At 39.9% G+C, this 26,501-nt stretch overlaps 1 protein-coding gene across 50 annotated transcripts in view; it reads left to right on the top strand.

Moving 5' to 3' along the window:
- KCNT2 (potassium sodium-activated channel subfamily T member 2) overlaps window positions 1-26,501 on the top strand; it is a 339,459-nt gene that overhangs the window by 170,199 nt on the left and 142,759 nt on the right. For all 50 annotated transcript variants that reach the window (XR_014817188.1, XR_014817189.1, XR_014817194.1 and 47 more), the window contains 4 exons: window positions 4,040-4,220; window positions 5,915-6,079; window positions 7,787-7,923; window positions 10,667-10,730. Coding sequence is in view for 25 of the 50 variants with exons in the window: in XM_084978993.1 (XP_084835119.1) it covers window positions 4,040-4,220; window positions 5,915-6,079; window positions 7,787-7,923; window positions 10,667-10,730 (547 nt within the window). In the remaining 25 variants the exon portion in view is untranslated. The remainder of the gene's footprint in view (window positions 1-4,039; window positions 4,221-5,914; window positions 6,080-7,786; window positions 7,924-10,666; window positions 10,731-26,501) is intronic.

A 26,501-nucleotide genomic window follows, 5' to 3' on the forward strand; every position in this document is an offset into this window, starting at 1 on the left:
CAACTTCATGGTTCCTAGTTGGATTCGTTAACCGCTGCGCCATGACGGGAACTCCAAGGACATTCTTTCAATCCAAGGTAATCTTGTGATGTCTTTGGCAAAGAGAGCTGGGGTAGATAATAGCTGTTTTTTAAGGGGCCTGGCAGCCCTGAGACACAATAGGAGGCTGCTCGGGTTGTTTGAAGGTTGGGAGGTCCCATGGAGCAAATCGAGGCATCTCAGGCAAATATGGACCTTGTCTGTAGAGTGCAGGGATGAGGCCGTTGTGGACCTTCCATTCCAGCTGGCCTTCTACCTGGACACAGCTGTAGGTGTGAGCCTACAAAACCCAGAGGCGCCTCCCACCCAATCACAGAATCATGTGAGATGCTAAGTTGGTACTGTTTTAAGCCACTAAGTTTGGGAGAGTTTGTTATGCAGTAATAAAAAAACTGCAACATATGCATGAACTGTTTTCTGGAGTTTGTATGAATTATTTGAGCAGGGTTTAATTAGGTGTCCTTCTGTTCATTTCGCAGTTAGTTACTGGGTAACTGCTATTCAGTTTGTTCTAAGTGTCGTATGAAATAAAATTATCAAGTACAAATACTGTCATCAGGGTTGATAATGGCTGAGGAGGGTGATAAATGTTTAACACTAACCAGAGATATTTTTGCAAAAGTGTAGCTAAGACACCCGCTCATACATACTCTAGAATTCATCAGAATCACGATTGCTTGGGGTTCAAGGAAGACTTCCTGAGGGAAGTCATTTTTGAGCCAGCATTTCAAAACATGGGAATTCTTGTAGTTACTGGGGAAAGTGGACTTTCACTTGAAAGGAATAGATGGGGCAAAAAGTAGGCATTGGGGCAGAGGTCATATATTCTGAGTATAAAATCCAAAAAGTAAGTAGTAGAGGGAGGTAAGTAAGAGAAAAGTTGAAGAAAAAAGCAGATCAGATCCAGATGCTGGATTCTAATTAATCCTATATGCACCCCATGTCTCTGGCTGAATAACAAGCCATTTCCAACCCAAAACTTTGTGGTTTCTCACAACTGTGTGATTGGTGACGGGGGCAGGTTTTCTGTTACTCTCACCTGTGATTGCTCTTTTGGCGTCTGTCACGTGATAGGAGAGTCCAAGGTGGTGGCATTCTCCTGTCCAGCTCTTGGTGCTGGCTGGCAGCTGGGACATCCTGGTTTTCTTTTGCACGGCCCCTCGCACTCCACTAGGCTGTGTGGGGCTGCTGCACAGCACAGTGGTCTCAGACTTCCAAAAAAGTGAGAACAAGAACTTCAGGGTCTCCTGAGGCCTAGGATCTGCAACTCACACACCATCCCTTCCACCATATGTTGTTGGTAGAACAAGGCAGTAGGCCAGCTCAAAGTCATGGCCATGGAGAAAGAGACTGCACACCTTTGTGGGGAGTACAGCAGTATTGTGTTGCAAAGGAGGATGGACATAAGGAGACTTGGTTTACTGACGGCCATTATAGTGATCTGTCACACCACGAATTTTTCTTGAAAATAATCCATCACACCACGAATTGAAGAAAGTGTTGTTCAGTGGTGAGAATCCAATTGCTGTTTTGAATCCAAGACTGATATATCCAAGCTGTGATTAAAGAATCTGAACATGGCCCTTATGAGTGGGTTGCACTAAAAGGACAAGCTGATGACCAGGAAACAAAGCAGGAGGCTTTTCCGGTAGTTCAGTCAAGATAACATATGTCTGATTTAGGAAATGTATATTTTCTCTATAAACAGAAGTGGACTTTTAAGGAAGAGTTATGCAAAATTTAGTAAGCCCTGAAATAGCATTGCATTCTCGAAAATATATAAATGATCTTTTTTTTTCTCATTCTGTTTTCTACTGAAGTATAAAAGGCAAATTTGTTTGCATTCTCAAATATAAATTATTTTAAATAAAATAAAAATGTCTTCCACAGAAAAGTCTGTGGTTATCAAGCAGTTGTTCTCTTTGTTTCTTTGAAGGCTTCCTTTTCATGTCCTAGAATTAGCCTGCCTCTTACCTTGCAAAAGAGTAGCCGAGCAAATAAGCTGACATGAGTCAAGTCCTATGACCTGGCAGCTCATCCACAATTCCTGAACATAGAACACAGGCAATTTTGCTGAACTGTCCTGGGCTGGAGCTGAGAAAACAGAAAAAGAAAAGGAGAAAAAAAAGAGAAAAGTTTCTGTCTCAAAAGCAAAATGATGACATATAGTCTGTGATAGCTCTCTGTCCCTTGGTTTATCTATCTAACTATCTGGTGGCTTATACTCTGCCTTAAAAAAAGATTTAAGATAATTGAATATTTACAATATATAACTTAAACAAGTACACAGATATCTTAAAAGGCTGGAAAGGAATTTCTGGAGCATAAGCCTTAAATAGCTTCTACTTGGTCATCAGAATCAAGTTATATCTGCTTGTTCTGCTTGGAAGTGGAAGGATCTTTGTATCCAGAAGAGTGATTTTTTTTGACAGCCTTAGAGAGGTATAATTTACACACCATAAAATTGACTCATGTTAAAAGTAAAATTCAGTCGCTGTAATGATTTATGGGGTTCTGCAGTCATCACCACAGTTGAGTTTTAGAAAGCTTCTATCGCCCCACTGCCACCATTGGTCCCAAGCAGCCATCAATTTGCTTTCTGTCTCTTTTCTGGACATTTTATATAAACAGAATCATACAATATGTAGTCTTAAATCTGGCTTCTTTCACTCAACATCTTTTTGGGGCTTATTCATATTTTAACATGCATCAGTACTAGGTTTTGTTTTTATTTTTTTTAAGATTTTTAAAATGTATTTGTTTTTTAATTTCTGGCAGGCAGAATTTCCCAGGCCAGGAATCAAACCTGCACCACATCAATGACCTGAACCATAGCAGTGACTGCAGGACCAGGGAATTCCTAGGTTCCTTTTTATTGCTGATTTTTTTATATTGCAACTCTCATCTCCCTCCAACATTGTGTGTAGCTTTCATAGCCTCACTTCGCAGCTTTTTTTTTTTTTTTTTTTTTTTTTTTGCTAGTGGCAGTGCTATTTCTCTTAGATTATCTATTGAAGGACTCCTTTTGAGGGTCAGTTTGCAATGGTTAACTCCTCAGGCCTTTCCTGTATGCTGTCAGCCTCCACAGCCACAGGTTCCATGTTTGTGGATTTAACCAATCACAGATTGAAAGTATTTGAGAAAAAGATTTCCAGAACATTCCAAAGGACAAAATTTGAATTCACTGCATACCAGCAACTATTTATGTATCATTTGCATTTTATTTACAACTATTTACATAGCATTTACATTATATTGGGTAGTATAAGTAATCTAGAGAGGAGGTGCATAGGTTATATGAAATACCATGCAGTTTAATAGAAGGAACTTGAGCATCTGTGGCTTTTGGTATCTGCAAGGGTTCTGCAACAATACCCTGCAGATGCTGAGGGAGGACTATGCGTAGAACATATACATGAATATCTACACGGCAGCCAATCAGGGACGCGGAGAGCAGATCTGTGTTGCCGGGGGCAGGGGGCAGCGTGTGGGAGGGACAGGGAGTTGGGGTTGGTGGATGAAACTGTAACGTTTGCAATGGATGCGCAGTGGGCTCTTACTGTACAGCACAGGGAACTGTGATTTGATCAGTTTGATGTACAACAGAAATTTAAGAAACATTGTAAAAGAAGACGACTATGGACTGTTGCTAATTTGGCTGGGAATAGATCTAAAAACTTCTAGTCTCCGTTTCCTTGACATGCATTCACAATGTGTGTGCAAGTAGCCTATGAAATTCAGCCTACTCATTTTATATGCTATTCAAATGCACTTTGTGATATTTTGGTTATTTTTGGCTACTCATCAAAATAAGCTTATGTCTGCTTGATACAGGGGAAAAAACTTCAAAATTATATTTTCTGGAAGAAAAGTATTCTTCAGTATAAGATCCCCACTATAAGTGGCTTTATGAAGTGTCCTTTGGCTTTCAAAAGAGTCATGATGAGAAGTAATGTGCTAACTTGAAAGTTTTAATTGTAATGCACATTTGTTTCTCTAGCATTTGTGGAATCCAGCATCTGGAACGAATAGGAAAGAAGCTGAATCTCTTTGACTCCCTTTATTTCTGCATTGTGACATTTTCTACTGTGGGCTTTGGGGACGTTACTCCAGAGACCTGGTCCTCCAAGCTTTTTGTCGTTGCCATGATCTGTGTTGCTCTCGTGGTTCTCCCCATCCAGGTAAACACGACCATGTTTGATGTTACGGAAACCTGCCAAACTTAGAAAATCATATCTTCCCCATTTAATAAAAATTGCAAAGTGGCATATTAACCTAACAGTAATATGTTAACACATGCTATTATTCCATCTAGTTAATTCATAAAAATTGTCTCAGAAATGTCTTTTTGCATGATATTAGAAACACTGAGGTTTTTTTTTCCCCTCTAGTCACAATTGATAGCTCACCAGTCATTTCAGTTTTTTAAGATGCTTTTTTTTAAATAGAGAGTGTTTAAGTATGTTAATGATAGGATTGTAGGAGTGTGTAGTTTTAAATCCTAGAATGATATCTCAAGGAAATAAACTTGTGAAGGGTTGATTTCTCTTGATTCTTGAAAATAAATCTAAAAGCCTGATGTTGTAATGAATAAAAATTGCTTGCATATGTTGGTCAAATAAACACCTGAAAATGATACATAGCTATTGTGCAGCATTTTGGAGAATGGATAAGGAGATAGTAAAGAGACAGAGATATAAAATGAGACTAAAGAATATGTAGGGTGGGAGTTCCTGTTGTGGCACAGTGGAAGTGAATCTGACTAGTATCCATGAGGATGGAGGTTTGATCCCTGGCCTCACTATAAGTGGATCGGGGATCCGGCATTGCCGTGAGCTGTGGTGTAGGTTGCAGACGTGGTTCAGATCCCATGTTGCTGTGGCTGTGGCATAGGCCAGCAGCTCTATCTCCAATTTGACTCCTAGCCTGGGAACTTCCATATGCCATGGGTGTGGCCCTAAAAAACAAAACAAACAAACAAAGAACATATATAGGCAATATTAGGCTTTTTCCTACAGACATCCATAGGTGGGCAGGTCAGAAATAGGATATGACCAATATACATCAAACTTGTTTATTCCATTCTGCAATGGTTGGTCACAGCATATCCAAATAAACTTCAGCTAGGTATAAAATAATATTTCTGGAATTCCTGCTGACCCACAGTTATGAACCTGACTGGTATCCAAGAGGATGTGGGTTTGATCCCTGTCCTCGCTCAGTGGGTTAAGGATCTGACGTTGCTGTGAGCTGTAGGGTAGGTTGCGGAGGCTGCTTGGATACCAAGTTGCTGTGGCTGTGGTGGAGACTGGCAGCTGCAGCTTCAAATCGACCTCTAGTCTAGGAACTTCTATATGCCACAGATGCAGCTCTAAAAAAAAAAAGATCTTTCCACTCCTGTCCAATGACTCATGTCATTCCCGGTAGCCTCTACTTCCTTTAGATACCAGCTACTAAATAACTGGAATGTGGCCTTACCTGTGTGGTAAGGGTATGTCTCCTTGCACGAGATGCAGACTTAAGTCAACAGAAGAATGAGGGAGAAAAAAAGTGAGACGTCTCTCTTTGACTCAGTGCCTAATATATATGGCTGCCTGCCCTACTGGAAGTAAAGTAGAGACGCAAAAACCTCTAGGTGCCCTGTTATGATTTAATAGGAGAGTCATATTAATATATTTTCTTAGAGATCCTGAGGCCCTGGGAGACATTAGCAAGCTCTGTAGCCGTCCTTTGAAGAGTCTCTTGTAGAAGGGAACAAGGAACTCCAAGAGTTCCATCTAAGAAGTGGTGTAAACCTGGTCGCTAGGGATGTGTTGCATGGATTTTTATTTTCACGTCCAGTGCTTTTCATTCACATGTGGAAAATACATTACAGTTTGAACAGCTGGCCTATTTGTGGATGGAGAGACAGAAGTCAGGTGGAAACTATAGCCGACACAGAGCTCAAACCGAAAAGCACGTTGTTCTGTGTGTCAGCTCGCTGAAGATTGATTTACTCATGGACTTTTTAAATGAATTCTATGCTCACCCAAGACTCCAGGTACCTTTAAACGGATCATACCTGCTAACACTGTCACAAGTCAATTAATGATGGTACAGACTGTCTCCTGGAAGATTTTTATAAATATACTCAATTTTAGAATGAGAAAATGAAGAGCTACAAATATAGCTAAGAACATGGAAAAAACGCTGGAGGAATACACAGTATTTTAAGTTTCCTTCTGTATCTATACTGATATAGACAGATGGAATTATGTTACTGCTACAAAGAAAGGTTTTCTTTGAATTAAAATGATTGCTTTTTTCCTCCCTTGGGTAAATGATATTTTTATGAAACAGTGAAATTTAACATAAAATATAATGAAGCAATGAAAAAGTCATTTCAATGTCATCTGCCTACTTGAATATTTCAGAGTTTTATCAAGTGTTGCTGATGGAAATGTGGAAGCTTAAAGTTCCGTTTTTCCTTTTATTTCCTAGAATCTAACTGTATCTTCTTTATCGTAGCAATAAGTGACCAAAATTTGGATGGTCACTAGGCTAAATTGAGATCAGAAAAATCTCTTCTGTCTCTGGAGACAAAGTCCTCAGTGTAGATTTTAGGCAAAATCTCCTTTTCTATTTACTGTGCTTAGTGCAACCCAGACAGCAAGAGCTACTGGAATTTCTTGCATTTCCCCAATGAATTGGTGCCAAGATGTTGGATAATCCTGAGGTCAGTCAGTATGGTACAGAGTACCTCTGATTAACTCCCCCTTTATTTGAAAAGAGGTTTTTTTTTTTTTTGGTGAATACTTTAGAGAACTTTTAAAATACTATTTTTTTTTTATATTTGAAAAGTCTATAAGTAATACTTATTTAACATATTCTTTCATTTTTGTATAAATTATTTGGCATTTTTTTTTGGAGGAACTATATATTTATTTGCTGGTTTTTTATTTTTCATACTAAATAATTTCAGATGCTTATTATAACCCACAAAGAAAATCTATTTTGGGGAAAATTTGATCCCCCCCAAATTTTGATCCCTAAGTAAGTTATTTTGTCTAATATCAATTTGGAATGTTTTCAAAACTCCAAAAATTCCTATTAGATATATTTTAGAGTGATAAAATGTTTACCAGAGAATATGAATTCATATGGATCAATTGTTTTAAACCATTTCATTGCTAAGAGCACCTTTGTGTTTTCGTCAAAGGACAATTATTTTGAAATATTTTCATCTCAATTTTTTAATTTACTTTGTCAGTCTTATCAGTATTTTTGTGAATCCTTTCCCATCCGGATATTCATCAGAAAATTTTCAGTTCATAGTGGTGCTACCAAATGGTATAAATCACATCCGTCTTTAATCGAAAAGTACGCAATTTGAAGTGCGGATCGACCCTTAGGACTTCTGCCTGGTGTACAGTTTGTATTTTCGAATCAGTCCTGAGTCATAATTGGAAACCTGATAGACTGGAAATGTGTGTGGAGTGTAAGCACCGATTCCCTTCCCTTCATGGGACCAAAAATGTTGAAAAAGGTCGAGACGAAGGTATTAATTTATGAGATTTGCGTATGCCTGTTATGTTGAATACAGTATCATGTTATGCTCCACATGCCCAGCTTTTAAATGCAAACTTTTATTTATTAGCAAGAGTTCATTTCCATTTTTCCCTCTTTCAAACTTTTCTTAGGTATTCTATATTTGCCTACAAGACAGAATTATTGTTTCTATCCCATTGCCTGCTTTCGTTTTGCATAGGATTATTATGTGGTGATTTTGTGTCCCACTGAAATGGATGTGCAAGTTCGAAGGGTCCTGCAGATTCCCATGTGGTCCCAGAGAGTCATCTACCTTCAGGGTTCAGCCCTGAAAGATCAGGACCTGTTGAGAGCAAAGTAAGTACTTCTGTCTCTTTTTCACCTTGCAGTTTGTCACAGCTTTTCTCTCCTCCAGACTGTAGTCATTTTCAGTGTTGCAAGATGTGTTTTTGAATACAGGTTTTCCCTTCAGTCCCACTGCTGGTCAGATTGGAAAGTTGGGTGTGTAAAGTCGGTGTGTTTGCGCCTCTTTCTCGGGGCGGCGTGTGTAGCAGCAGCAGACCGTGTCCACACAGCACGGTGATGTGGCGTCACTACTCCAGGCTGCTGGGTGATGAGCTGAGCAGTCTGGTATCACGGGGAGTTACCTCTGAATCCCTGGATACTGTTGTTATTCCATATATAAACCCTTGGACTAAACATTATGTGAGATGCCAGAGCAGTTCCAGTCCAGGTTTACATATTAGGGAATTTGCATTATGTATACATGTGCTATATGCTTGTGTTACCTGGAGTCTGAGATGAAAGAGTCCCCAGGGGCTGGAGGAATCAGAAAGGTGACAGGGCCTCTGTTGCCCTCTTCTTGTTGTGCAGCTATCAGCCCACTTGGCTTGAAGGTGATGTAGTATTTAATGTTTGTCAAGGGTCATGGGGTCATTCCACAGGAGCAGAGTGAGGGCTTGGTGGGTTAGACTGTGGACACGGGAGCATCAGGATGTCGGCACAGCAGCATCCCTGGTTTCAGAAGTCAGAAGAGATCCTTAGCAAAGGTGGCTTTGCTCCATGTGAAAGTTCCCCGGGCCAGGGATTGAACCCACGCCACAGCAGTGACCCAAGCCCCTGCAGTGACAATGCCAGATCCTGAATCCCCTGTGCCACAAGAGAACTCCTCTCTTGCTTTTCAAGTTTTAAACATGTCCTAATGTTTACCCTGGAGTCGTCCTACATACTTTGGTGTGATCACAACTCTCTTCACTGCATTTCATAACATAGTGGTTTTTCTTTTTTGGGTTTTTTTTTTTTTTTTTGAGTATACGTGTTAGTGTGTGTGTTGGTGCATGTTCTGTGTGTATTTGTGTGTGCTCTGAGTTGCTTTATGCGTGTTCTCTGGGTGTTTGTGTGCGTGTGTGTGCAAGGGGCAGGGCATGTGTGAGCGATGGAAAAGAGCAGAGGAAAATGCCCAAGCTCTTTCCTGCTGCTTTCTCCTGCAGAAGACGACCCGATGTCTCATAACAGCAACTCTGGCATTGCTTTTAATTTATACATAATAGGTCAATTTAATTGAGGTGTTTTTTCCCAATGATTTAATAACGTCTGAAACAAAAAGGTCAGTGGAAACTATTAGGATATAATGAATGGTACATAATTGGAGAATTAAGCTTCTTTGAGAATATTGGAGTCTTTGTGGTGGATTAAATGCTTCATGTATGTTGGTTCTGTGCATATGACAGTCTGATAATCAGATTCTCTCAGTTCCACGCATGAAACACAGCATCAAGTGTTTGTCAACAATCTGCTGTCTATGTTAGTTGGGAACTTTAAAGAAATAGTTGATTGGACAGTAATATAATTTGGGTCTTTATAGTCATCGGCATAGATGGTCAATATGCTTAATTTATTGTAATGAGTTAAGTGTCTCACGTAGTAATAAGGAGTAATGCTCATATTGTGTTCAGTGAGAATAATGGAGACTTTTGTCTACATAATAAATTAATCTAAGCTCTTAGGATTAGCTATTAGTATCTTAGAACCTAGGAGTATTTAGTTTTAACAGTATTAATTTTTTTCTGAGCAAAATCAATCATGTTTGCAAGAAATATTCCTCCATTAGAATTTTAAAAAGGGTGAGAGGCTGGTAATTCTCAGAAGGCTGGGTTAAGATAGAAGGAGGCGGGAAAGAGAACCCATTTTTATGTTCATTTCTTATCCCGACGTCGTATAAAGATTTGGGGTTTCATGTTGACGAATACAGCACGATTCTCCGTGCAAGAAGCAAGGAACAGGACTCACCAAACCAGTCCCAATGGTCAGTTGTATGAGCTCCAAATTGCTCAGTGGAAGGGGAAGGTTAGAAAATGTTATACATTTTGCCCCTGTTGTCTTTAGAACCATGACCACGTCGCGTTTTCCCAGAACTGCTTGCTTTGGTCTCGTTCCATGGATTTTTATCTTTTCTCTCCACCAAAAGTATTTTGGGGAAAACTTTCCTTTTATCATAATGAGCCAGAAACATAAATATTGCTTCATTTGGAGAATAGACAGGGTGCTTTTGTTGTTGTTTATAGAACATTACTTATCAGGCGCTTGAAGCGTCATACTTGCTGTTTATCACTAACTGGAAGAACTATAGAACTTTAGCATGAAGGAAAGGTTTGGAACAAGTCACAGTTCATCTCCGGGGAATATACATGTCCAGTAGAGTTTGGCTTATGAATCCTCAGCAGCTTCGTTTCTTCTCTCTTAGCTTTATTGAGGCATTGCAGCCAAAATGTAATCCATCGAAACTGAAGGCTAATGCAGGCCCCTCAATTTACATAAAGTGTATATCTGAAAAAAATGCATGAGGATAAAAGAGAAAATAAAAATCGGCTTTTTTTTCTGTCATTATAAACTATTGGGTTTTGTGGCCATCTTAACAAGTTGTTTTGTTCACAGTCACACACAGCCAAGACAGCTAGAAATCCAACTTTCATTTAAACTTAAGGGTGTTCATAGTTTACATGTGCTCTGTACGCCTCGGGCTAAGCACTGGAATTCTGTTTTTCATATAATACACAGATATGTCAGTATGTGATTATTTTGTTTTTCTGTCTGCATTTAGGATGGATGATGCCGAGGCCTGTTTTATTCTGAGCAGCCGGTGTGAAGTGGATAGGACATCATCTGTAAGTTTCCAAAACCTCTTTTAGTAAATTACTCTTTTCTCCTTAAAAGATTTATTTTACTTCTTTGAAAATCTCCCAATATCAAATATTGGTGACCTTAAAATTTTATCAAAGGGAAACGTTTCTCTAAACCACCTTGCCATGATATAAGGAGAGTTGCACCACTGACTGTATTGACAAAGTATTCTTGAAGTAGTTTCTGTTAATCCTTGAGTTTTCTGTTGATCAAAATGAAATGAGTCATATAGAAAGAGAACTCGATCATTTTTAATTAAATATATCCTATGCAATGTAATTTTGTTAAAGTGATCTCAATTTCCTCAACTCAAAAACAAGGCAGATGGATCAGGCAGCCTGCATAAAATCAGTTGGAGAGTTTCTAAAAAAAAATATGCATTTGTGAAAATTCTATTTAGGATATATAGGGTGAGGACTGGGAATCTGTGTATTTTAAAAGATCCCCAGGTGATTTTTTGAAGCTCCTCCCAGTTTGGTAATCTTATGTGACCTCCATGATATATATATGTATATCTAGGGCTAAATTCCTCTAACCTCATAGTTAAACTGTATAATTTACCAAAAAGATAACTTTATATTTTTTAAAATGCATTTTTACTTTTATTTACAAAGTGCCTTGTTATTTTATGTTGGCTTATGTCCTATTAACTCCTGTGTTTCTAAGCCAGTAAGTCTATCTCTGGTCAAGGCTGTGGTACATAGATAAGAGAGAACCTTGTGGGCTCTTGTAGGAATCAGGGAAAAGACAGAAAATGTACTGTCTTTTGAGGCGTGATTTGCGCTTTTCAGGAGCATCTACGAGGCCTGCTCTGTTACGGTACTTTAGGACTGCAGTCCTGCATGTGGCAGGCTTTATGCTGTCCTCATGCTAATTTGCCTCAACGTTTGACTCGTCTGAAAACCAGCTTACGCATCCTTGTTTTGAAGAGGCCTGTTGCGTGTTGGATTATGTCCCTCAGGAACTCTCGTGTTGATGTCCACATACCCAGTAGTTCACAATGTGAACTGATTTGGCAAAGGATCTTAGCAGAGACCATCAGGTTATTGTGAGTGTATTAGAACGGGCCATCGTCCCAGAGAAGCCGTGTCATGTAAAAGGGTGACAGACAAATAACAGGGAGAAGGAATGCCACGTGCCCATGAAGACCGTCTTCTCTAAGCCAGGAGAGAGGTGTGGGTTGCATCCTTCCCTCTTAACTCTCGGAAGGAACCTCTCACCAAGACCTTGACTTTGGACTCTGGACTCCAGGATGATGCGATGATACTTTCCATCAAGCCACCCGCTCTGTGGTACCATGTTACCACAGCCCAGCAAACAAATACACAGCCGAAGACCAAACGAATGATCACAAAATCTATAAAATGCTTCTCTGCAAAATGTGTGTTTTAAAATTCATCTGCTCCCTCCTTCTCCCAAGTTACTGTCTTAATTCAGATCAGACACCCACAGTCCCCTTATGTATTGTTGCCTGGTTGGCTTGGTACAGGAGGTGCTCCAAACATATTTATTGAAAAAGTGCACTTGAGCTGCACTTAGTCCACCGCGTGTTTCCGTACTTCCTTAACTTACGTGCTTGGCAACCTTATGTCCCCCCGTGTCAACTTAGCCTTAAAGTACTTGCTTCCAATATGTATGCAACCAGAGAGGATAAACACTAGGAAATAAATACATAATGTCTTTCAGAGTACCCTTCCAGGGGGATTTGGAAGCTCTCCGTTAAGCGAATGTCTGCCATTTCCTCCTGATACTCTACTGAATTGACAGGAAATGAGTACAAAGACTTCACTCATGGGGACAAAGGAGGTGGTAGGTGAGATGACACTAAAACAAGTTTGGAAGCTAGAAAGCAGATGGATGGGTGGTAATTGACTTAACAGACAGAAGAAAGGTCGCACTTAAGTAGAGAGAGGAAGCCAATTAGAAGCAGGCTGCTTTTTGCAGCAGTGCCTCAAAAGTCACAGGAAATAGAGGCATCAGATGTCTCTGCAAGTAGGGTTATACGCAGGACTAAATATAGGACTAGGGATTAAAAATCTGTAAGAGAAGCGGTGAGATTCCCTGAACCCCTCCATGTATCCTTTGCTGGTCTCTCTCTTCATCCTGGAAAAAGAGGTTTGCTATGGAGCATTTGATCCAGGGACACCCTTCACTCAGAAACATTGGGTGCAGCTGAGGGTCCAGGTTGGAATCAAAGGAACCAAAGATCAAGTCGTCTCACTGAATGTGAGATGCTTCTCCAAAAGGACTTTGAGAACCTTATAGCCAGGTCCACATCTCCACTGACACAAGGTTGGAGGAACTTTCTCTGGGGAAATGGGCCATCATGGAAAAATATAGATATATGTGAAAATAAGGTTCCTGCATTCACTCAGGTCCCAAACAGCTTTTGAGTGCTTCACTCCTACATATGTTCAAACTGCAGTGACTACTAGACATTTATTAAGGAAACTCCTAACAAGAAAAAGAAGGAACCAAGTAACAGACATACCAAAAGCATACAAAAAAGAATTCAGAGGATATACCAATACCACTGTAGAATTCTGGGAGAAGAAATAAATGTTAAAATATATAATAAATATCCTATTTTTAGTAGTTGAGAAGAAGAGCATACATGTGTAAAACAAGATTAGTAGACTATAGGACAAAACAAACCAAAGCAAACATTCAGTGCACCAAAAAGAGTTCCTGCAAAATAAAAATAGAATAATGAATGAAAACTTAAATTAATTTGGAAGATAAATCTGGGGACATGGAAAAAATGAAGAATAATGGAAAGAATAATAAAATGGAAAATAAAACCATACAATGGAAAACTAAACCATATAATATATACAATATATATTACATGTATTATATAATATATATTTAAACCACATATAATATATTGTATATATAATTAAAACTAAAGCCATGGAGTGGAAAATTAAAGGAGTAGTCAGGAAATAGTAGCGAAGAAACCGTATGCATATAGTAAGAATTTAAAGAAGGGATCCAGAAAATGGTGGGAGACCTTTTACTCAAAGACATAATACAATCAGATTTTTCAGACTGAAATTGTCCAATTGAGAGGGCCCACTTATTATAGAATAATGACTAAAAAAAGCCTAGACTCATCAGAGAGATTGCGATAAGAAAGGACCCAGAGAAAGAAAAGAATGACAATGAGGAGAAGGTAAAGTAGGAGAAAAGGATAGAGAATCATGTCTTCAGACTGAGCAGTAAGACCAGAGCCAGAAGACAGTGGGTCCAGGCTTTCAAAATTCTGAGGAAAAATATTTTTCCTCTTGGAATTCTGTATCCTGGCAACATTTCAGTCCAACAAGAATGATATTTCAGATAGTAAAGATTTTCAAAATTGCACAGTCCTTAGGAAGCTTCTGGGAAGTGTGTTTTACCAAAACCTTGGGGAATGGGAAGATAGAAGCCAACTCAGAGGAGGGAGTGGGAGTTCCTGTGGTTGTGGTCAGAGCAGGTTCTAGGAAGATGGCTGAGCAACAACTCTAAGTGCACTTAGCGGGGGCTGCCTCTGGAAAAACGATGAAATCAGTATACCCCAACATGGTTAACTCTATGTAGAGGAAGTTTCCACTTGTCAGCAGATGTGGGGAGCTTGTGTCCCCCTCTGATTTGTATGTTAAAGCCCCCATGCCCCCAGCAGCTCAAAATGTGATTGTGTCTGAAGGTGGGGCCTTTAAAAAGTAACTAAGGTGTCCGCACTGTGTTGCAGTGGGTTAAGGATCCAGCATTTCCGCAGCTGAGGCATAGGTCGCAGCTGCAGTTCAAATTTGATCCCTGGCATGAAAACTCCAATGTGCCGTGGGTGCAGCCAAAGCAGGAAAAAAAAAAAAAAAAAGATGGTTAAGTTAAAATGAAGTCATTAAGATAGGCCCTAATTAAATCTGACAGTTTGTCCTTATACTTAAAGTGGTACATATATACAATGGAATATTACCCAGCCATAAAAAAGAATGAAATAATGACATTTGCAGCAACATGGATAGATCTGGAAGTTACCACACTAAGTGAAGTTGGACAGTGAGAGACAAACATCATATGACATCATATGTGGAATCTAAAAAAAAGGATGCAAATGAATTTAGTTGTAGAAGAGAAACAGACTTACAGACTTTGAAGAGCTTTTTGTTCCCAAAGGGGACAGGTTCAGGGGAGGGATGGACTGGGGGTTGGAATGGAGATGTTCTAAAATTGGGTTGTGATGATGGTTGTACAACTATAATAAAATTCATTGAATTATTAAAAAAAAAAAAAAGAAGAAGACAGGGAGCTTAGGACATACAGAGAGACAAGAAGGGTGTGTGTGAGGGCATGGAAGAAGTTCACACAAAGAGGTAGCAAGAAGGCTGCAGTCTGCAAGCCAAGGAGGGAAGCCTCAGAGCAAACGAACCTGCCAGCACTTTGATCTTGGACTTTCAGCCTCCAGAGCTAAGAGAACATGCATTTGTGTTGCTTAAGTCACTCAGTCTTTGATCCTTTGTGACAGCAGCCCCCAGCAAACTAACACTGCAGATCTTGAATTAGTGGTAAGTGATTAGAAAACCAAATATAGGCCAAAAGTGACAAGTATTTTCTCCAAAGGAAAGCAGATCATGGAAGACTGGAAATGTAACTGTATCATTCACCATGACTTATTATAAATGAGCCATAATGATGTGAACACTACATGTCCATTGCATCAAAATTATTACTGAACTCTATTCAAAGGACGGGAAATTGAAAATAATGAAGCCAGTGGTATCTGTTTTTTTAAAGAAAATGTCCAGTTATTTTTCTCAAGATAACTTTGAAAACACTTCTCATATTTTAGGAACACTTCTAATATTGTTTATGTAGAAATGGAGTCTTAGTCAATATTGCTAACATTGGAATACACAGGTTAGCTCAATTTTTCAAGTACATTTAATACAAAAAAGAAAAAAGGAACCAGACAGATTTGTTATTTAGTGGGTAGCTTTCACATGGTCAGGCATTTTGTGTGCATTACGTCTTTTCCTCCTTGCAATTGTTCTACAGATGAGAGAACAAATGTTTCCAAATTCAGAGTTGTTAATTAGATTTCCCACAGTGGTGGAGTCTGCGTTCTAGCCAGGTCAGTTCAAATCCAGCATGCCTTCCGTGTAGCAAACTGCTTCCCTGGTGATGTTAGCTTCCTGGCCAAATGGATCACACATCCTTCAAAAGGAATCACACGTCCACAACAGGAATTCCACAGAGTTCCTGTTGTGGCTCAGTGGGTTAAGAACCTGACTAGTATCCATGAGGAAGTGGGTTCGATCCCTGGCCTAACTCAGTGGGTTAAGGATCTGATGATTCCATAAACTGTGGCATATGTCACAGATGAGACTTGGATCCTGCTTTGCTGTGGTTGTGGCTGTGGGCAGTGACAGCTCCGATTCCACCCCTGGTCTGGGAACTTCCATATGCCTCAGGTGCAGCCCTAAAAAAAAAGAAAGTAAAGAAAAAAGAAAGAGAGAAAAAAAAAGAAAGAAAAGTCATTCCACTATTTGGAATTATGATTGAAATATTTTATATATACATATAACACATGTACACATATATACATATACATACACTCACATATATATTATACATACAATTATATATATATATGTGTGTGTGTGTATATATATATAATTTCAGGCATTTTCTGTAATTTCAGTCTGTTTTTTGTTCCACTCTTTCTCATCCTTGATCTGTCCCTTCGAAGAATACGTTTACTTCGGGTCTGTTAAACTATTGATAATATACTTTGTGTCTCTGCTTATTAATAAAAACCCCCGACATTTGTTTCTTTCTTTCTTCAGCTTTCTTTCCCAACTTACCATTATCCAGTTTGGGCCTTTAGTAGTTTCCGTTTTTGCGTTTGAGAACGATACCATTTACCTTCCAAAACTAAATTTTCTGCTGTTATCGACTGAGTGACTCTAAGTGTTGAACTCCGTGAACATTTGGAAGGGTGTGACCTTGTACACACCCTTCACTGATGACACAGGGATGACTCTGGTTGCAGTGTCTCTTTTCTTCCTTACGTTGTTTTCTGCCACCCCCCAACTTCCATTTTCAAAATAAGCTGTACATTCTAGGTACAGAATGGGGGGGGTTTCTATTTACTGTAGATTTGCTGTTTGCAATTACGATTCTGTCATGTTGATTTATTATTTATGTTTTCATATAAAGTTGATATGGCTTATTGCATTTAGCTTCAAATTTACATGGGGCTAATTGACGTAATTCTTTGTATCCATCTTAGATCTGAGCATGATATTTTTATAGAAGAAAAAAAAGTGCCCAGTATAACACTGTCACCACTTTTAACCATTAATTCATTCACCCCCTACGTAGTTATTGAGTGTTCTGTGGTCCAAGCACTGATGTACCCATTGAACATACATTTATGAACAGAGCAGCAAAATCTCTGTTCTCACAGGGCTGATCTATCTGAAGTGATCAATATACTAAGTGAGTAAGTAAATTAACAGAAAATTAGATGGTGATGAGTATAAAGGAGAGAAGAATGAAGAAGAAAGGCATGTGAAATGGCAGGGAGGGTTGACGTCTAGATGAAATGATTAATTTAGAAAGGTGAAAGAGTAACTTAAAAATATAATTATAAAACTCATTATTATGGGAGAGAACATTGCAGACGCTATCATGTTCTCATTTCCTTCGAATATTTTTGTGGTACATATTCGTTCAAACTACTTTTCTTCCTGTAGGTATCACCCATTCCTTCTCCTCTTTCTAACTTAGTGAAAAAAGCAGCACTTGCTGTTTCAAACTTAGAACCACCTAAGATTTCCCAGTCCAGCCTACCCTTTACCCACATCGCTGGACGCTTCTTTCCAAGAACACTGCATGTCCCCTGGTAGAAATCACTTTCTGTTTTTATCTTCATCGTTTGTTCTCTTTGGTCCAGTTATTGTTGGTACCTTTTTTCTCCTTCTCCAGTTGCATTTGTGTCCTTACTCTTTGTACAATTCTTAAATCTTAGGCCATTTCACCCCCCACTTTCTTTAAAGGCTCTTTTCTCTTTTTAACATTTTAAATATCAATAGTACCCAGGGAACTTTTCTTGGGATACTTATTACTTGACTCTCGAAACTTTTCCCAGTTGTATAGGAGCAATGTCCACTATTAAATTACAAGCTCTTCTGGGTTGAACTGTGTGTTCCCTGCCCTCCAGATTCTTATGTAGAAGTCCTAACCCCTTGTAATTCAGATTTGATCATCTGGAGATAATTATGTTAAACTGAGTTCATTCCAATCAACTTTAATCCAGTATGACTAGTGTCCTTAATGAAGGGGAATTTGGAGACAAATTGAAGAATGTGAGGTCACTAGAACCCAATCATCTTCGAGCCACAGGCTGAAGCCCGGAACAGATCCCTTCCTTACAGCCCTCAAAAAGGAACAACTCTGTTAATACCATGATTTTGAAATTTTTACCTTCAGAATTGTCAGATAATACATTTTTCTTTTATTTTTTATTTTTTTGCTTTTTAGGGCTGCGCCTATGGTATATGGAAGTTCCCTGGCTAGGGGTCAAATCAGAGCTACAGCTGCTGGACTACACCACAGCCACAACACAGGATCTGAGCTGTGTTTGTGATCTACACCATAGTTCATGGCATGCCAGATCCTTAACCCACTGAGTAAGGTCAGGGATCGAACCCACATCCTCATTGATAGAGTCGAGCTCCTTACTGCTGAGCCACAATGGGAACTTGCAACAATACATTCTTTTTGTATAAGCCTCCAAGTTTGTGCTACATTGTTGCGGCTTATTTAGCACTAGAAGGAAGGTGCTGCTGGAATAAATACCTCAGACTATGGGAGTGGTTTGGAATTGGCTAATGGGTAGAGAGATGTTTTGAGGTGGATGACTGACTAAGCTTAGATTGCCTTGAAAAAATATCTGGTAGAAAAACTGACAGTAATGGAGCATTGATGAGGGTTCAGAAGGAGAAGAGAAGTGATGTAGAAAAAGCGTCTATCGTCTTGGAGAATGCTTCTACCATCATTGATAGAATGTTGCTAGAACTATGAATGTTTTTTTTTTTTTTTTTTTTTTTTTTTTTTTTTTTTTTTTGTCTTTTTGCTATTTCTTGGGCCGCTCCCGCGGCATATGGAGGTTCCCAGGCTAGGGGTTGAATCGGAGCTGTAGCCACCAGCCTACGCCAGAGCCACAGCAACGCAGGATCCGAGCCGCGTCTGCAACCTACACCACAGCTCACGGCAACGCCGGATCGTTAACCCACTGAGCAAGGGCAGGGACCGAACCCGCAACCTCATGGTTCCTAGTCGGATTCGTTAACCACTGCACCACGACGGGAACTCCCAACTATGAATGTTAAAGGTGCTTCTGGTGAGGTCCCAGGTGGAGGTGAGGAACATGCTGTTGGAAAGGGGAGGAAAGATGATTCTGTTTTAAAGCGGCAGAGGACTTGGCTGAGTAGTGTTTTATTGGACAAAGAATAGAATTTGAGAGTGTTGAACTTGGATATTTAGGCCGAGATTTCTAAGAAAAGCGTTGAAGGAGCAGCCTGGTTTCTCCTCCATGTGCACGTTAGGATGTACAAGACAGGATGTGATTCAGTGCATGGATGAAAGATGCGCCTTTGGTACATGGTCAAATGCTCATCCATTTTAGAAACAAAGAAGACGTGATATATAGATCCAGAGGCAGGTGTGTGGTCAAATGTAGTAGAGCTCTGGAAGTTCTTCTCGTAACTGTTCCTACGTTTTTTTACAGCAGTTGAGCTCATCATATGGTAGAGATTTGCGGAGGGAAGAAGATGTAAAAGAGTTGTCTAAAATCGTGGGAGAGGAGGTGAACTGGAGAGATGTGGCGTTCCGAGGGATGCTCTCCTGCTGGGTGATGTGATGGACCGTCATGAATTTAAAGAAGGGTCTGTTTAGCATCTGTGTGTTTATGCCCAGCCTGTGGTTCCTTGTGGTTGATGGAGCCTTAGATTCAGCAAGGTTGCAATTTTGCCTGCAGAGTGGTACTAAGTGAGAGGGGCAAGCCAGGGGACTGTGTATGCAAGGGTCTGATTATTTTGGAGAAACATTTATTGTAAGCTGATAAGAAGTAAAGTGAAGATGAGGGTACAGAGGTAGCAGAGGGTGAAAACTTGTAGCATCGATAGATGGAACTTGGTGGTGATGTCGGACCCTCCCTGGAATCACATCCTGAGACAGCGATCTGGGAAGTAAAAGGCAGGGAAAGGACAGAGGGAGGATGTCTTATATGGTGATATGTTTTATAAGATTCAGATGCTTTCCTTTTGAACATCTTGTTCGCTCAATCTAACAGTAGATGTGCTCTTAATTTAAAGATTTGTTCAAAGCTAAGTCTCTTCTCTGAGTCATTCTAATTCATGAAGCATAATTAATTTGCCCTCTGGATAGCCTTTCTCTGCAGTGGTGAAAGAATTTGATTTTCTTAGCTGAATGAGGCACATGAATTTTTACTTAAGTGATCTGTTTCTAAAGAAACCTGCAGTGTTTGCTTTTCTCCTTTAGTTGTTTTTTTGGCAGTACTAATTTTTAGACTGCTTGCTTCTTGGAAATAAAAAACGAAGAACTACCTAATCACACCCTCATTTATTAACCATCCCTAAATATCAGTTACAGGCTAGAGACCCCATATATATGTATACATATTATGTATGAGGTGTATTTTTTACAGCAACCCTACAAAGAAGTTATTACCATTGCAGAAACTTGGCCTCTGTCCAAGGCTGCTGAATAGACACACAGACAGAGTGTGGGGTGAAGGAGAAAAAAAAGAGCTTGTATTGCTTGGCCAGGCAAAGGAGGCCGTAGTAGGCTAATGCCTTAAAGACTCTGCTCAAACTTGGAGAAAATCGCAGGGAGTTTGATCGTCTAAAATGTGAAACACAGGGTTTCAGAGAAGAATCGGGGGCAGACATGCACCCCTCTTTCTTTGAGAGAATCCTGATCGTTGAGGCTGATGTCAGGAGGTCTCGGTGTGACCCTGGTGGTGGTCTTCTGGTTATGGCATTTTGACTTCATAGAATAGCAGTACTTGCCAAAGGGGCATAGTGATCAGAGATGAGAGCAAACTTGGAAATTTCCTGAAAACCGTCGTGTTCTTATAATTTTTAGCCCAGAGACGGTTGTGCTCAGGGTGCCTAATCTTTAACTCGCAGTTAATTGTGTTTAGGGTGCAGTCGAAGAGGAAGATGTGCAAGGAATGGCTCCGAGCTGTTGCATTTTAAAGGATTCGTTTCTAAAAGAAGCATCAGGAATATAACGTTTCTCTTAGGTGTGTCAGATGCCTATGTCATTATGCCTATCCCTTTAGGAGGGATCGGGATCCTGCCCCAAGGCTGTACTATTGTTTCTTGACTCTCCTCCCTTGTCTTGGCATCCCCTTCCTTCCCAAATCTGCCAGCTGTCTGAACTCAGGGAAGGCCGTGGAGGCTAATGAGGCCCCTTTCCTAAGAATAAGAAACTGGGCACACAGAAAGGCTTTTGTGCCCAGGAATCCCACAAGATCTCACTCAGTTTCATTACTAGCTCCAACTTGCTGATTAATAAACCAGGGTTCAGGTTAGCTGTTTCGTTTGACCATTCTAGCAGTATAGAGTTAGTAATTCACATACCTCGTGTTTACACCCAACTCTGTCTGGGTCAAAGCAGAATTGTACCAGACAGAGTTAAACAGGCAAGGGAGACTTTAGTAAAAGCTGTTGCCCGCTGGGAGAGAGAGATTGAATGCAACTCCTGAACGAAAGGTCTCTGGGGTGAGCTAGCGGGAGAGCCCTGCGTTGAGGAGGTGGGCCAGTCTGGGGAAGCCATCATCTGCTCACTCTTCTTCACGAAAGTGAAGGTCCCTCCCTCCCACAGAGACTGGGGGTAGGGAGGCTTTCTCCTCAGATGGATGGTCACATTTCAAAAGGGTGGCCCCCAGGTCCTTGAGACACTTCCCTGTTGTAAAACCCGTGTGAGGCTGGGAGAAGATTTACATCTCAAAGGGACAGAGAGAGAATTTAAAGCGAAAGTTTTCTAAAGTCGATGTGCTAAGAAAGCGGAGGTTGGGGGCACTTATAGTCTTGAAGAAACCTGTCAGATAGTCAACCCTAGGGAAATTCTAAGGCCCTTCTTGGTCATCTGACTCCAAAGACTTGGAGTTGGAACGCAAAAAAAACTGTATCTTATACCATGCTGTCAGCTTTCCTCTTAAATGGCAAAGACATTTTCCCCCGTGTATTGCAGGGAAATATATGAATATATGGAAGCTTAGAGTAGAATGCAAATAATCATTGGGCACTCCGGCACTCATTTCCCTCTATGATCCGTTCAGACCACAAGAGAAGAAGAAATGAAATAAGCTGTTTGCAATTGCAGGGGAGGAAAAGTAATTTCCCTCTCCTGAGAGTGGCTGAGAGTCCCCTGTAATCAAAGACAGATTCCCAAGAGCAAAACACACAGAAGTTAAATAGCATGCGTGCCTCATGTGCACGCGGACGATACCCAGGAAAACGGAGTGAACCCCCCAAACGGTCCAGGTCCGCACCTTAAATACTGTCTTCAGCCAAAGACAAAAGAGCGATTTGGGAGAGGAGAGGCTGGTTGTGGCAGCTCGTCAGGAAAAGTACAGGAAGGTCGCTGTGCAGGTTTAAGTCTGGGGCCTTCTCCACTGAGCCTTTCTTGTGGTTTATAGTCACCCCTCTGGTACAAAGAGAGAGAGTTACAAGTCTTACAAATGGAGATTTCCCATTTGAGTATGAATTTTTCTTATGATAGGATAAATTCTACTCTGATGTAAGAGCGTGTCCAGTGTCTGCATTGTCTCAAGAATAATCGGCTCAAAATAATCCTTATGCTGAAGAGGAATCTTTTGAGTGGCATATTAAGCCTTTTTTAAAAAAGGTTTATTTTGTCTTAAGCAGATACATTTTGGGCATTGAAACACTTTAATGCATAATCATCCTATTATTTGATTCCCTAATTAAATGTACCAGGTTAAATTGTTTATAAAGTGGCACATTTGAGTGCTTCTAGCTGCAAGACTTTATACTCTCTCTTGTAGAAGTGTTTTGTCTACTTTGTTCAGTTGCCCAAATTATTTATTTACACATACTGTTTCATAATTCAGTTTTAATTTTTAAATTAGAGTCATCTTTAAAAAGTGTTCAATAGATATGCTAGCAAAATATATGCGAAATATAAAAAATAATTCTATCGCTTTCACAGTGCTACTGATGTATTTCATAAATTGAAAATCGCGTTGAAAGTGACCTTTGATCAGACGAATATCTTAGTATTTCTGGGTCGTAGACTTTATTGGAGAATCTAATGAAAATGACAGATTGTTATGGTGAAACAATTCATGTAGAAAATTTCACCAGAAATGCCTGCGTTCTTTCACAGTCATTTGGAGTTCATTGAGGGAAAAAAAAAAGAAACTACCTATAGTAGATGCATTGATTTATTTTAGGTCCTTAACATGCCAGCAAATAATTTTTCCATGCTTCAAATGATAAAAGATGAATTTTATGAAGACATTGTAGTCAACTGGGTTTTTAGGTGAACTGAATTGAGGTGAAACGTTGTTTTCACAGCAGCAAGAAAAGCTAGGATGGCGGGATCACACCCTATGCTACATTTCTATATTATTGTAGGTTGCTTGTTTCAAAGTTGGTACAGTTGGCACTTCTACTTTTTGGTTGCAATTACATAGAGTATCTTCTTTAAGGATTAGTTTGTCAGCAAGGAAATTAAAAAATGTATATCATCCTCTGTTTTTAGAAAAGAGAATTAAAAATCTTGTTTCTGTGCCTATTTTATTATCTGTAGTACAAAACATTTATTTTCTGTTCCTTATGTGACATTTATGCTGTAGTATGCTGCCCTCTTTTCCTGTTTCCTCACTTAATGCGTTGCTCACAGGATGATGGATATTGGTGATATCTTGGTAGGGTGTGATGTGTGAATAAAGCAAGGAGGATTTACGGTCCTTTAGGAAAAGTATATTATCCCATCTGTTCATCTGCTGAGCTGAACGATTTGCTAAATGCTTTATGTGTCTGATGCTCTTTCCATTATCTCATTGAATGCTTACAGTATCTCTTTGAAATAAATATTGTTTTTCTTATTCATCTGTGAAAGGCACATGAAAGCTCGGGATGTGCTGAGGGTGAGCAAGATAAAGACATCACCCTGGTCTTCATGGAGCTTGCAGTTTAGTGGGGATTGACGTGAAACAAACAAAACAAAACAAAAACCCTAGGTGGGGTTAATGGTATCATTGGGCAAATGCAGAATACAATGCAAACAAGTAGCATAGACTTCATTCTGAGGAAGGGGTTCCTAGAGTGAGTGACAAATGGTTCTAGATAAATTGTTCCACGTGGGAAATCCTGGAGGCTCAGGAGTGGAGATGCCTTGTCATTGGAATAAAGAGTCCAAAGGTGGAGTTCCCGCTGTGGCTCAGTGGGTTAAGAATCTCACTGCAGTGGCTCAGGTTGCTATGAAAGTGTGGGTTTGATCCCTGGCTGGGCACAGTGGGTTAAAAGATCTGGCATTGCCAAAACTGCAGTGTGGCTGGGATTCAGTCCCTGGACTGAGAACTTCCCTATACCACTGGTGCTGCCAAAAAGGGGGAAAAAAAAAAAAAAACAACTACCACCACCATGGCAAAAGACAAACAAAACAAGAGTCCGAAGGCCAGAAGAGTAGTTTGGGACAGTTTAGTAAGTGGTCTTGCAAGCATGGTTAAGAAGTGTGGCTTTGATTCAGAGAGCAATGAGAGCCCCCATAGGCTTTTAAGCAGCCAAATACAATAATCAGGTCTTAGTTCCAAGCAGTAATTAATTTGATCAGAACACAAAATTAGTAAAAACAATGAAACTCGAGATGGATATGCTGACTCAGAGGCCATTGCCTTCATTCCGAGCCAGAAGTGACAGTTGGGATGCAGGTGGGGGAGGCGAGGTGGCAAAGGAGTGGGCACAGCAGGGTAGTAGTTAGAAGGCGGCATCACCACGGAGAGAGGACTGGCCAAGTGCAGGGGTAAGGGGGTGCAGATGCTCTGGGAGTGCCCATCTCTGGGAAAAGCGAGAACTACCTGCGTTTAGTCAGGGATAAGGTCAAAGAATGGCTGGAGACGAGGTCTCAGAGAAGCAGAAGGAGGACCTCTGAGAGGCCATGTCCCATGTCACCGAGGACCGAGTAGAGCAAGAAGAGCAAGCTGTCCACATCCAGGCACAAACATGGCCAAACCTCTCCTAAAACCAGATCCGTTGAGTGACGTCTTTCATCTTTCCTCACACAGGTTGTAAATTCTAGAGTGAGGTTAGAGCCCAGGATGTGTGACTCTAACTTTTACTTTTTTTAATAGACTGTTTTTTGGGGGGAGCAGTTTTGGATTTACAGGAAAATTGTGCCAAAAATATAGAGAATTTCTATATGCCCTTCTCCCCCACCCAGTTTCCCTATTGTTAACCTCTTGCATTAATATGGTACATTTTTAATGCAATCGATGAGCAATTACTGACATTATTTTTACTTAAATTTCATAGTTTACATTAGGGGTCCACTCTGTGTTGTACATTCTGTGGGTTTTGACAGATGTAGAAGTATCATTTTGTTTATGTAGTGTGATATTTGCCGAACTCCTTAGAGTTGTAAATTTGTGTCTTTCACAAAATCGGGAAGTTCCTGGCTGTCATTTATTTTCTGCTCTAATTTCTCTTTTTCTTTCTTCCTGGAAAGCTAGTTACCTTACTTGAGATGTTTTCATATTTGTTCCCAAAGTCCCTGGACTCTGTTTTTTTCTCCATCTGTTTTTTCTTTGTTTTTCAAATTGGATAAATTCTATTGATCTGTGATCAGGTTCACGGACTCTTCCCTCTGTCTTTTCCATTTTATTTCAAAGTCCATCCAGTGAATATTTTGGGGGTAATTTAGTCTTTTTATTCAATTATTAAAATATTTTCAATTGCTCTACTAATCTTCCCTCCATGTATTTGTTATAAGCATATTTTCCTTTACCTCACTGGTCACAGATATAGCAGTTCTTTTAATCCTTGTCTGATAATTTTAACATCTAGATCATCTGAAGGCCAGCAGCTATGGGATATTATTTTGTTTGTTTCTTAGGAAAATAGGTCACACTTTTCTGGCACTTCATATATTCAGCAGTTTTGCATTATATTCTGGTTGTCATGCTTTGTTGTGAAACCTTGGATTCTCTTGCATTCATTCCTCCAAGAGTATTGATGTTCTTGTTTTAGCAAGCGGTTAAACATTAAAAATGCAGTTTTGCATTTTGAGTTTGAGTCAACTCAAAATGCAAACTGGACCACCCTTGCAGTTGGCAGAGGTTCAAATCTTAGTTCAGATTGCTTTTTTTCTGCCCCATGAAAGCAAGGTTCAGGGATCAGCCAGTGTTGTGTAAATCTGTACACAAAATATGCTGTTTCTCTTCTCTTCCTCTCCCCATTCTGGGATTTCCCACTCTACCAGAATAATGTTTAACCAAATACTTGGGCACCCTGTGAGCCAGTCAAGTTGATACATAAAATAAACTATCTCACCATTTTAGGCTTGTTTTTTATGTGTTGGAAGACATACATTGTTCCCTGAAAGAATTTTGGTTTACTCTTCGTTAACTTTTGTACAACTTAAAGTTACACACCACTGACAACACTTTCTTCTTTTTGCGCAAAATATCCCCTCAGATCTACCTGTATTTTTTAATC

The sequence above is a fragment of the Sus scrofa genome, chromosome 10 (genome assembly GCF_054392235.1).
Source record: "Sus scrofa isolate SSC_HxYL_T2T_F1_AM1 chromosome 10, Sscrofa_HxYL_maternal_Yorkshire_Landrace_v2.0, whole genome shotgun sequence".
NCBI classification, from domain to species: domain Eukaryota; kingdom Metazoa; phylum Chordata; class Mammalia; order Artiodactyla; family Suidae; genus Sus; species Sus scrofa.